Source organism: Bubalus kerabau, chromosome 1 (assembly GCF_029407905.1).
Source record: "Bubalus kerabau isolate K-KA32 ecotype Philippines breed swamp buffalo chromosome 1, PCC_UOA_SB_1v2, whole genome shotgun sequence".
Classification (NCBI taxonomy): Eukaryota; Metazoa; Chordata; class Mammalia; order Artiodactyla; family Bovidae; genus Bubalus; species Bubalus kerabau.
Window position 1 is genome coordinate 250,776,700 of NC_073624.1, and position 13,453 is coordinate 250,790,152.

Here is a 13,453-nt window from a genome sequence, read left to right on the forward strand (position 1 = left end):
GGACCCCTAGTGACATTTGACCAAATAGCTGGCAGGAAAATGGAGGTGATCAGACTGGAAAGGCTGTCAGGCCTGGGCAATTTGAGGTCTTCGTGTTGCTTGTCCCCTCCCAGCACCCATGCCAGGCATCACCGATCAATCCTGAGCACTCTCTGCCTGTGCCCACAGGTGAGCTCAGAACTCAGCTGACTGGCACTTCTACTTCAGATGAACTTTATTTACCATCCCAGGTCTTTATTAGTCATCAGGCTTAAGATGTACAATTTTTTGTCCTGAATAAGTGACCTAAGAATTAGAGGTGTAAAACCAGTAATGAATGGAAATTTTAATAAATGGTGCAGCCTGGGATTGTAACATCTAGCTGTCTGATTCTAGCTTTTGCAGGGGGGTCACAGGTTTAAATCTTGGCTCAGCCACTAATAACTGTCGAGTTTCTTAGTCAATCTTAACCTAATTTTTCTCATTTATAAAATGGGGCTCTAAATACCTACCTCATGGGGTTGTTGTGAAAATCACATGATGTAATATGTGTGAAGAGGTTATACATGAAACATACTTAGCACTCATGTTACTGCTACAGGCATTGTTATTATTAGAAAACACTGACAGTAGCTCTTGGGAAAAATAGTTTCTGCTATCAGGGCTCTACAGCTCAAGTAAAACCAGGCTAGATCTTTAGTCAAACTCAACTTGCCTTGAGCTTCGTTATCGTATCTGTAGAAAAGACATCATAATAATTTTGAAAACCTATAATAGAATACAATCTGCAAAAATATTAAATCCCTATATTGTAGTATACCTGAAACTAACACGATATAGATCAACTACACTTCAATTAAAAAACTAATTTACTATTTTACAATAGTAAATAAATCAACAAGTGAATGCAATTAAAAAATCATTAAATATATACTTTAAATGGGTGGATTGTTTGGTATGTGAATTATATCTCAAAGTTCTTACCAAAGCAACCTCCACAGTCATAACCTACTTACTGCTATTTTGTAAAAGAAAAAACATGTTAAAAAAAAAAAAAAGCAATTCCACCGATGGGGTGCCCCCTAGCTGCTCACACAGAATTCCAGTTTCTTGTAGAGTCTTTCCAGGTGTTCTGAAAGTCCCAAGAAATGTGCTCAGGAACGAACCCAGTGATTTTTCTGCCTCAGCACCTTTATTCACGCTCACAGCTCCCAGGCCATTTGAGGAAGACCCCTTCCAGCACCGCCACAGTTTCTGTGGAGATGCTGCCTGCAGTCTTGTGAAGTCACCATTTCCCTATTGAAAAGCTGAGAAAGATGCCACCTGCCCCGTCCCTGTGCCCCTGGGCCCCAGAGCAGCCTCCCTCAACCCAGAGTCTCTGTCTTTTGTGAAAACAGCTCTTCCCACGTCTTTCCTAGTTCCACATCTTTCACTGTAAGAATTCAAAAGTCACTCATGGAGCCTAGCAGGGAATAGATGTTACACTCCCCTGTCCATTCTCCCACTTCTGACCATCTTTCTTCCCATGAAGCCAAAACAAAAGCCTTTGTGTAGCCCTTAACATAGGGACATATCAACTGAAGCTGACAGATACAGATACTGGTCGGTCACCAGCCCATCAGCTGAGCCAACAGCCAGATCCTGAGTCCTAGTTTGGGTCAGCTGAGCCTCTGGGGCACTAACTTATCTTCCCAACAAGCTAGTGAATAGATTTGTGCAGTAAACCGTGCTACAAGAAAACAACTGGTATTTGATTGAATTTCTCCTGCCAAATAATTCATTCCACTTACATCATGTTTGAGGATCCCTGGAAAATCCCATGGATGGAGGAGCCTGGTAGGCTATATAGTCCATGGGGTCGGTAGGAGTCGGAGACGACTGAGCGACTTCCCTTTCGCTTTTCACTTTCATGCATTGGAGAAGGAAATGGCAACCCACTCCAGTGCTCTTGCCTGGAGAATCCCAGGAACGGGGGAGCCTGGTGGGCTTCTGTCTATGGGGTTGCACAGAGTCGGACACGACTGAAGCGACTTAGCAGCAGCAGCAGCAGCAGCAGCCCCAGCACATGATTATAGGAGGAATACATCATAGATTCGTTTTTAGGGTTTTTGATAATTTTCCATATCAAATACTTATGTGTGAAATTTATGTTTTTAAAAATCATACCAGAGTAATTAGAAAGCATAGTAGGAAGTAAGACCTAGATAGAACCATCAACTGAAGGAATGTTATCGTTCATGAAATCTCTTTATGAAAAAAAAAGTGTGGGGTATAGGAGAAAGAAACAGAAAGCAAAAGGATTATTTAACAACTCTGAAAAGTGTGAAGATTTTCCTGTTCATTTCTTAATTTGAAAATAAACAGGGAATTACTTTCAGCTGAAACCGAGAGAATTTAGTAATAAACATTTCATTGCATTTATGGACAGCTGCCTTTAAAAAATGTATCAGAGCATGGATAGCAATGGGCTCAAGGAAGCCTGGCAGGAAGGAAAGTCATGCCTGAGAAAGCATGGGAAGGATGAGGTGGTCTGGTAGGTCCCAGTAGCAACATGAGATTAACCCATTCACAAGGTGGGGAGGAGCAGTCTGAGGCAGGCCATGCCACGGACCCAGGCATCCAGTCACGGCAGCAAGCAAGCAGCCCAGAGGGTGTGGAACGCTTTGAGGGCAGAGGCCGGTGCTCTTGACTCTGTTTTTAAGACTACATGATTTCTACATTTGAAGGAGAAATTTTCTAGCTGTAAAACTTGCATAATCCCACTTCCTCTTAAGTTTTTTTTTCCCCTGGTATTGCATTATAGGTCCACAAATATTAAAATGATCATACTGCATGATAGAAACCCAGGATCCCGGAGTACTCATCAAACTCCAAAGTAGTCAGAAGACTAAGCAAATCCATCCTCTATTGGAACTGGACAGAGTTAGGGAAGCCTTCACATCCGACAGGAACTTTTCTGAACATTCGTCCCAGCGAATATGTTAGGATTGGGAAAGGTAAAAAAAAAAAAGTCCTGATATTAAAGATGTAGATGTATTCAAGTCATATAACAGTGAGACATGACACATGTATTTAAATGCATGATACATTAATACAGTACAGTGAAAACTTTCTGTGACGAACCATCTCCACCTCACACAGGGTCATGGGGGTTACTTTATGATGAAGAAGCTTAATTGGCATCAGTAGTGTGTGGCCCTGATTGTGAATAAAAACCTCCACTGAAGACTTTCATATTCCTCCAATGTTGTCTGACTAGCTGGCTTCTGAATCTATGTAGTATAGTTTTTTGTAGACAACTAGCATGCCACTGAATGAAAAGAAGCAATGATTGACTTCTTGGATGGTCAACTGGAGTGGCTTCAGTCATGACAAGGGGACCCACAAACCTCACACAGACCCTAGTAGCATCAGACTTTTTTGAAGAAGAACTACTTTATTCAGATTGTTTCATACAGTAAACCAGATATTCAAATGAACAGGCCAGGATAAATGTTTTCCTTGGTTTCATTGAATCAGTTTACCAGAATCAAAGGAAATTCAGGAGACTCTGTTTCTGTGAAACTTTTACATCCAGCTAAGGTACTCACATGTGGAGGTTTACATGTTACAGAGCAAGAGTATTTTACGTGTGGGTGTTTATGTATAGCATTTATTTTGTTGAGACGCATTAGAACTTTTACACCAAAATGACATCTTGCCCCTATTCCAAATGGTTGTCAGGGGTTACCTCTCTTACTAGACAGAGTCTGTGCACCTCCTGGCTTGAGAATGTCTTCAAAGATAATCATCCATTAAGTTTTTTACTTTATAGTCACTTCTAATTTTGGTGTAAAGTGTTTTTTGACAGCTGGATCATCCTCACTTATTAAACACATTTCTACATTGTTTTGAGCTATTTCCTTGGTTCACATCTACCTTAAGAATTCAAAACTTGCCATCACTGATGAATTTATGGGTGGGCATCAAATTCTGGGGCTGGTTCCTTAATGATAACACAAAAATCTTTTGTAAAACAGCAACGTCACATGCTGTTTTATGGCAGAGTATACATTTCTTTTGGAGAAGGCAATGGCACCCCACTCCAGTACCCTTGCCTGGAAAATCCCATGGACGGAGGAGCCTGGTAGGCTGCTGCAGTCCATGGGGTCGCTAAGAGTTGGACACGACTGAGCGACTTCCCTTTCACTTTTCACTTTCATGCATTGGAGAAGGAAATGGCAACCCACTCCAGTGTTCTTGCCTGGAGAATCCCAGGGACGGGGGAGCCTGGTGGGCTGCCGTCTATGGGGTCACACAGAGTCGGACACGACTGAAGCGACTTAGCAGCAGCAGCAACAGCATACATTTCTATGGTTATCTTTAATCTTGTTGGGGATCACAGATTCCCCAAAAGAATATAATGTAAGCCATATCCTTCCCCAAAAAAGAAATGCATGAATATATGCACTCATTTGTATGTCATTTCAAAAAGGTTTATGGACCCTTAGAGATTATTTAGTGATACTCTAGGGTTAAGAGCTTTTGTTCTAAGGGGCCCTTTCGAAAGAGATAGCATTTATTTTGATCTATAGAGCAGAGATTCTTTTGAAGAGAGAAATATTAGGTAACTTAATGGGACCAGACATAGCTTGGAACATTAGGGTAAGATCACTGAGGAAAGGAACATTTGAAAGAAGTGAAATAACTTCTGGACCATTTCTTTCCAAGTAAAGAATATTGCCCAACCTCATAAAAAAGATCTTTTCCACAGCGACGCATAGTTATGTGGCCACTGATCTCTCTCCAGGAACCTAGACTTCAGTAGAAAGAATGACATGCACTTTGGGAGAGCTTTCCCCCTGTGTCTGACCCTTAAGTGTGAGGTAACAGTCTTTGGAGAAGGAGTTGTGTTTACTTATTTTTTCCTCACCTTCATCTGCCCCTTAGCATATGATGACTTTTTCTTCTCACAAATGATATGGCTAATTGCAGACAAGAGGATTGCCACTCCTATGAGCTAGGAGGATTCTGCTCCCTGGTAAATAGCCTAGAGCTTTTGTTAGAGAGAAGGAAGACAGAGGAAAGGGAACTGACCTTTTTTGGTGTGTGTTCTATGCTGGACTCTGGAAGCAGTGCCTTTCATAAGCCTGCTCATGACAAGCAAGAGCAACAGGGAAGCAAACTGAACCAAACCCTGAGCCAGTTAGTCCATTTCATTAAACTTTTGTTTCCTCATCTATAAAATGGATATAATAAAGCTTTACTTAAAGCAATTTTTTATGATACAGGAGAGAGTGTGTGTCAGATGGTTAGCACGTTCCTGGCACATAATGGGCATGCAGTTACCCACCTCAGTTGATTTTGTATTTTTAAGGGGATAGTTTTGTTTTAATCCATTCAGAACACAACAGAATATCATATCATTGTTGCTTTTTAAAACTAGCATCCTCCAACAGACAGGCTACACAGCTGGGCAGTGTTTAAATTTTTTTAATACTTTTAACACATGATGTGCCTTCACTTTAGGACACCTAAAGTGTTTGGCCCAGATAAAAGTTATATAATCAGGATCTCTGATATATAATCAGGATTAAATAACCCTGGACTCTGAACTCCTGTCGGACACGAAGTGTCACTCTCACTCTGAAACCAGCACCTGCCTTAACTTAGGAATTCTTTTAATTCATTTGTCGCTGATCAAAAATATATTGGCTGACAGCTGAATAACACCAAGTGTGGGGATGGATACAAGACCAAATGTGTCTTGGGAAAGCCCAACTGGGAAGCAACAGGGAAGAGTTTGCCTGCTGGTCTTTGCCTGGCATTGTTCAAACTCTTGATACTTGGAAACTCTCCTGAGCTTCTGGTCTGCCTGTGCCTGGGGAGGGGGCAGCTCTGCATCTTCTGCCTCAGCACCAGCGGTGGGGGGGTGGGGGGGTGCAGGGCAGGGGCTGGAGGAGTGTGGACGGAGCACTCAGCCTGTTAGAAACCCTGACTGCCGGCAGTGCAGGGCGCCCGGATTCCTGGCGCAGGTCCTCTCAGTAAGGCAAAGCCCAGGTCACCCTCTGCTTTGCTCTCACGGTGGGTGTTTTACTTACAACCTTGGGCTTCCCTCGTGGCTTGGATGGTAAAGAATCTGCCTTTAGTACAAGGGACCCGGATTCAATCCCTGAATTGGGAAGATGCTCTGGAGAAGGGAATGGCTACCCACTCCAGTATTCTAGCCTGGAGAATTTCATGGACAGGAGCCTGGCGCCATCTGTGGGGTCCCGTCGTCGGACACGACTGAGTGACTCACACGGCACTTTTGAGTACAGCGGGCTGACTCCTTGTTACAAGTCAGCTCTCTTGATGATCTTCTTCTGCCTTTAACATGTGCATTCTCCTGTTTTCTGGACCCCATGTCTTCAACTCAAGTCCCCACAGTCTCGTAGACCCAAACCCTCTGACTTTCCACCCTGGGGGAAACTGAACTGCATTTTTGTCGTTTCATTCCTGGCCTGTCTATGTTCTTTTCATGGAGGATATTTTGACTTTTTTTAGGGCCCTTTCACAAGATGATCAAGATGACATCCACCTAAAACTAGAGGATATAATTCAGCTGGTAAGTTGAGCCATAGTCTTATCCTGCACAATTAATTATGTGTGAGACTTAACCTTGCAAAGGCAGGCACTGTGCCCATGGCTGGTAACTGGGGTCCGGACTATATGTTCTATCCCTGAAACTGTGTGAAAGGGACCAGATTTGGCTCGGTGTTTAGCATCATGGTCCATGATGTTATTGCTGCCTGATATCTCTGAGCTCTCCACCTTTTTCTTCAGAGCTGGAATCCGGGGTGGACTTTGTACTTCAGCAACTGCATTGAGCTGACGGGTACCTGGCTTCTAGGTGTGTGCCATTCCCTGCCCTCATCTCTTGCAGACGGACTGTCCGAAGGCCGAGTGCTTCGAGACCTTGTCGGCCATGGAGCTGGCTGAGCAGATAACCCTCCTGGACCACATCGTTTTCAGAAGCATTCCCTACGAGTGAGTGTACGCCCACGGCCGCAGTGCCCCCCCACCCCGCTGCAACCCCATGTGTGTGCACAGAGCTATGGCTTTTCATCTTATGATGGTTTGGACCCACTTGAATGTCTTTGGGTTCCAGTTTATGTTGAAAATATCAATACAGAAATATTGGAGACTCTCAAGATGGTTACTCTTATGTTACCGTATGTACTGCAGTTAAACATAGAATGTGAGTTTCTCTGACCACTCACATCCTAATGTTATAGAAACTTTCATGCAGCTGTAACAGTGGTTCTCAGACTTCATGGCGCCTAAAATCATTCGGGAGACTTGTTAAAAAAATGTACATTCAAAAAAAAGAAATGTACATTCCTAGGTGCCTCCCTCAGAGATTCTGATTGTGGTAGGTCTGAGGCCCAAGAAACTTCATTTTCAATGAGAATTCCAGGCAATTCTGTGTGGTCCAGGACTATACTTTGAGAAACACGGATGTTGGGTCAATGCCGTAAATTCCACATCCGTAAATCTTCAAGTACTGCTGACCATGGCAACTCCACAGCAAGACAGATGCCCAGGACAGAGCTTAGCACAGAGCGCATGTGGAGTGGGTGTGTGCCGAGTGGATGCTGTCACATAACAAGCATCATTGCCTCATGTATAGAGGATGGTGGCTTTTTCAGCCAGCCACCTCCAGCAGTCCTCCAGCAGGTCCACACACAAAGCTTCTGTTTGGACAAATAACAACTGTTGGCCCAAATCCTCTGTGAAGTCATAGCTAAATGGAAGGCAAGGGAGGGGCTGAGCAAGAGGTGTAAGTGTGGTCCATGTCGTGTGTAGAGCAGAGGGCACCCGTGATGATGGAGGCTCTAGCGTAGCAGGATGGGGGTGGTCAGAGTTACAGCTAGGTCAGAGGGGCATAAAGAGCAGGGCTAGGGATGCTCCTGCAGACTTTTCTGTTATACGTTTGTCTTATTTCTCACCTCCTCTTTCAGCACTTGTAGACCTGTCCATGACAGGGTGAAGTAAGTCAGGAAAAGAAAGACAGATATCATATATTAATGCATATATGTGGAATCTAGAAAAATGGTACAGGTGAACTTATTTGGAGGGTAGAGATCGAGACGCAGGTGCAGAGAACAGATGTGGACCCAGAGGGGAGGGGGATGAACTGGGAGATTGGGATTGACATATGTTCTGCCATGTGTATAACAGAGAGCTAGGGGAACCTGCTATATAGCACAGGGAGCTCAGTTAAGTGCTCGGTGATGACCTAGAGGGGTGGGGTGGGTGGGGAGGGGGTCCTGGAGGGCGGGCTTGTATGTATACATAGAGCTGAATATACATATTCACTTACGTTGTACAGCAGAAACTAACACATCGTGAAGCAACTATACCCCAATAAAAAAAATTAAATAGCATCTGCCATTTAAAAAAAGGAATGTGGCCCCATGGCCGAACAAATGAACCCATTAACTATTTGATGACTTGAGTTAGGAGCCTCTTCGCCTTCCTCCTGACGGCCCTCCTGTGCAATGAGGATTCAGGAGGGAGGGGGCATGACCTCTGTGGAGGAGGAGAAAGGGCAAAGCCTGGACCTTTGTGGCTGACTGTGTTGTGGAGTCTTCCTGGGGCATGTCGCACCTCTCCTCCTGTCCCCTCTGTGCCGCTGTGAACGGGTACCAGTTATTTGCCTCCATGGAGTTAGCACATCTTGTATGCAACGGCCCTGTGGGGCGGGAACAGCAGTACCACCCACATCACGGGACAAAGGTCGTTGCCCAGGGGCTCAGTCAACGCTTCTGGATTGAGAATGTGTCAGAGTAATTTCATTTTAAGTTATTTTTGGTAGTGCCCTGACAAAATAATTCCTTTATGCTCCAGCTTGATTGTCCCTTGCTTGCTGTGATCCAGTGACCTGCTCATGAATGAAATGAAGAAGCGGGAATGTTATTTAGAAGACAGACTTTCCACCAGGCTGAGCTCCCCCTGCCATAACTGCCTTCCTCAAATGACCAGGCTGCAAAGTGCTAACACTGGTGTTTGTTCTTTTAGCCCTTACCACGTGTACTGTTCTGGGCTCTGGGGAGAGCAAAGGAAAGTCCCTGCCCATGGAATTGACATTCTCCTGGAGAATGTCAGAACAAAGTGGAGGAAAATATGCTGTTGCTGATTAATATTTTTGGTAGTGATGAATTTTTTGAGCCTTCTGCTAAGCCTTAAGATTTTTTAAGCTGATCCAGGGGAAATGGTCTTGGTTTCTGAGTTAGTACTTAGCCTCTTTATTCCTCTTGTCATTGTTTTCCAATTTCAGAGAAGCCTTTATTATGATCCTAATAGGGACCCAGTTGCAAACACTTATCCCCTGGAGAAGGAAATGGCAACCCACTCCAGTATTCTTGCCTGGAGAATCCCATGGACAGAGGAGCCTGGCGGGCTACAGTCCATGAAGTTGCAAAGAGTTGGATACGACTGAGTGACTATCACTCACTCACTCTAAACATTTATAAGAGAAAGCTGAAAACCGAAAAATCTCTTTCTTTTTGGCATCCAGTGGTGAAACAGTAGAATTGGGCTAAAATTCATTTGAGATGAAGCAGCAGCAGTTGAGCAGTGTCAAGTTTAATTTATATAATATTCATAATAGTTATTCAGGACCATACTGCTAAGTCACTTCAGTCGTGTCTGACTCTGTGCGACCCCAGAGACAGCAGCCCACCAGACTCCCCCGTCCCTGGGACTCTCCAGGCAAGAACACTGGAGTGGGTTGCCATTTCCTTCTCCAATGCATGAAAGTGAAAAGTGAAAGTGAAGTCGCTCAGTCGTGTCCGACTCCTAGCGACCCCATGGACTGCAGCCTACTAGGTTCCTCCATCCATGGGATTTTCCAGGCAAGAGTACTGGAGTGGGATACCATTGCCTTCTCCGATTCAGGAACATAGATAGCCTTAAAAAACTTAATTGATTTTGTGTTTTGCTTTGAACTTTCAGAGAATTTCTTGGGCAGGGGTGGATGAAGCTGGATAAAAATGAAAGAACACCGTACATTATGAAAACCAGCCAACACTTCAATGATGTGAGTAACCATAACAATGAAACCTTGGGCGGGAGTGTTATAGGAAGATGAGTATCAGGGACTTCAGACTCCTTCTCTAAATTAAAGGAAGTCTGCCACTCACTTCTACAGCAAAATTGATGGAATGTTAAAAAATAAGCTTAAATCTCTTCTATGAGTTGTAATAATGATGTGATAACTTCCAGTTACCTTTCAGTCCTAAGAGGTTCACTTTGATGATACACACATCCCATGAATGCTTAGTGATGCATAGGTGGTGGTGTTCAATTGCTGAGTTGTGTCCAACTCTTTGTGACCTCATGAACTGTACCCTTCCAGGCTCTCTGTCCTCCAGTATCTCCCAGATTTTGCTCAAATTCATGTCCACTGAGTCAGTGATGCCATTCAACCATCACCTCCTCTCCCACCCGCTTCTCTTCCTGCCCTCAATCTTTCCCAGCATCAGGGTTCTTTCCAATGAATCAGCTCTTTACATCAAGTGGCCAAAGTACTGGAGCTTCAGCTTCAGCATCAGTCCTTCCAATGAATATTTGGGGTTGATTTCCTTTAGGATTGACTGGTTTCATCTCTTTGGAGCCCAAGGGACTCTCAAGCATAGGTCGTTGCTTTATTTTTATCATGGTCGTCATTACTTCATGGTCGTAGATCGACTAATTCTGACTGCACTTTGTCACAGGCCCCTGGTGGTGCTGGTGATAGTAAGGCTGTTTGGGTACAGTTCTTCTTCATTATTACTGAACGTTCAGTACATTCCAGGGTGGGAAGGGACCTCTTTGAGCATAATCACAGTGCTTCTGAGGCTGTGTGCAGTGGTTACCAGCTGTCGGTTCGTCTCCTCTATTCTTCTGCAGCAGTAAGACGGAGTTGCTTTTATACCCTCCAACTTCCTGTTGGTGCTGTTCTAATGGTCTTAGTCCTGTGGAAGAACCACAGATGTTGGAGTATCTTCAGGTCTATGCGGGCAAAGGGAAGGCTACTGTTTCAATTCTACTAAACTATAGTAAAAGGGATAATGGTAATTAAAAAAAAAAAAAAAGACTGCCAGGGACCCTGTAGGTAAATTAGTAAATGATTCAGAATCAAAATACAAAACCGTGCAAATTCTCAGTACAGTTTTTCTATTTTCTGAGGGTACATGTGTGTTAGATGTTATCACATAATAAGCATCAATGCAGCTGCTTCCTAAAGGATAGGACACATGACCCGTTTGGATCACTCTCTGAGAAACAGAGACCCTGCTGTGGACCATAAACCTTTTTTTTTTTTTTTTTTTTGCCTGTGTTGTACATACACTTGGGATGTAATGCCTCTTAAATCAGAGGTTCAGATTGTGGGTCCCAAACTGTGTGTGCCAGGCTCCAGACCCACAAGTCTCTCCTTAAAATAACTTGATTGGCCACTGTGTCCAGATTGCATGTAGAACTCATCACCAGCCCTTCCCAGACCTGCCAAACCTGCTTTTTCATCTTATTCTGTATTCTTGGTCATGGGTAATGGCCCTGCCAGCCACTCACTCACTCAACCTTGGGGTCTTCCCCACCCTGCTCACCCCTTAGGATACCAGTGAGCCCTAAGTCTACCCATGTCTCAGACCCTTCTTTCCCCTCCTTTCCCATGGCCATAACCTTGATCTGGCCTTTCATTCTCTTCTCCATGAGCTCCTAACTCACCAATCCCCACCCCCACGCCATCTCGCTGCCACCCAACCCTTTCTTCACACAGTGTCACAGAAATAACTTCTAAGGCCCATCGAACTGTAATCCTGTCTGTGATGACATTTTGTCCATGGCCTTTCCTCTCGCCTTCTTGATTTGGCCGCAGCCTCTCAGCCTGGCCTGCAGGAGCCCGCCCACCTGTCGTCCTTGTCTCTCACGGTCCCCCGAGCTCCTCACACAACTGTCCGGCCAGGTCCCCCACGCCACCACACCTTCTCTCCCTGTCCCTTTGCAGATGCTCGAATGGGAGACAGTGGCTCCTCCTACTCCTCCTTCAGGGTTCAGGGCCAGGGTGGGCATGACCTGTTTCCAGAAGCCAGCATCTGTCCCACGCTGCCTCCAATTCTCAAGCTGCCCCCACCCCCACCCTTAGCTTTGCCTCTCACTGTGTGATATTTACTTGAGTCTGTCTGACTTCCCCTCACCTTCCCTCCTAACCAGGCCTAACCAGGCCCAGCACCCTAAGGTCAGGGAGACTGATTTATTTGTTTTTCCCGTTCTCACAACCTAAAAGAATGCCTAGTCCTTAGTAGGTGCTCATTACAAAATAACTTATCAATGAATATGCACATGTGGAGGCCCTGTGACCTAAGATGCTTGTGTTTGGGCTCAGTCATGTCTCCGACTCTCTGCAACCCCAAGGACTGTAGCCCACCAGGCTCCTCTGTCCATCTCTCAGGCAAGAATACTGGAGTGGGTTGCCATTCCCCTCTCCAGGGGATTCTCCCAACCCAGGATTGAACCTGCATCTCCTCCTTTGGCAGATGGATTTTGTTTTTTGTTTTTGTTTTTGTTTTAATTCACTGAGCCACCTGGGAAGCCCATGACCTAAAATACCTATGGAATTATCAAAGAATGGGTGTACTCATCAGATTTAGTGTATGGATAGGAGATTATGAATCTTTTATTCCCCTTGTTAGTTATCAATCCAATTCTATCCTTTTCCTTTCCATTTTCTAAGTCTTAAGCATCTTAAGGTGCCTCTTTTTTCTCTTGGCTTTAACTAATAGGGGATTCCCTAATAGCTCAGTTGGTAAAGAATCCACCTGCAATGCAGGAGACCCTGGTTTGATTCCCGGGTTGGGAAGATCCACTGGAGAAGGGATAGGCTACCCACTCCAGTATTCTTGGGCTTCCCTTGTGGCTCAGCTGGTAAAGAATCCACCTGCAATGCGGGAGACCTGGGTTCGATCCCGGGGGTGGGAAAATCCCCTGGAGAAGGGAAAGGCTAACCACTCCAGTATTCTGGCCTGGAGAATTCCATGGACTATAAAGTCCATGGGGTCGCAAACAGTCAGACACGGCTGAGCGACTTGCACTTGCCCTTAACTATTAGAGTTATAGCGCTTAGCTTTGAAACTGTAGGTCCCTTTCACTGCTGGTGGAAAAAAAAATCAGCAAGAAGGTGAAAATGTCCTCTTCCCCTGCACGAAGCATTTCTGGTTTGAGAGTTGGTAGGTTAGAATTTGATTTGATTGGAGGGAAATGTGTTTTCTTTCTCTGTGATGGTTGAGGTTTCTAGAGTGACTATCCCCACGTTGTTGGGACCCAGGGAACATGGGGAGAGGCCCCAAGAATTGAAACCTCTGATCTGCAAAGGCTGCCATTCCTCAGGGGAATAGCTCACCCTATGCCTTTCTTTCAATAATTTTTGGAAATGACTTCTTCATCAAAATTACTGATTAACAAAAATCAC

The 13,453-nt window shown here is 44.7% G+C and overlaps 1 protein-coding gene across 9 annotated transcripts in view; it reads left to right on the plus strand.

The window, feature by feature from the left end:
- The window catches only part of RASGRF2 (Ras protein specific guanine nucleotide releasing factor 2), a 260,807-nt gene that overhangs the window by 231,123 nt on the left and 16,231 nt on the right, over positions 1-13,453 (plus strand). For all 9 annotated transcript variants that reach the window (XR_008707844.1, XM_055562907.1, XM_055562886.1 and 6 more), the window contains exons 20-22: positions 6,505-6,565; positions 6,884-6,987; positions 9,958-10,042. Coding sequence is in view for 8 of the 9 variants with exons in the window: in XM_055562907.1 (XP_055418882.1) it covers positions 6,505-6,565; positions 6,884-6,987; positions 9,958-10,042 (250 nt within the window). In the remaining variant the exon portion in view is untranslated. The remainder of the gene's footprint in view (positions 1-6,504; positions 6,566-6,883; positions 6,988-9,957; positions 10,043-13,453) is intronic.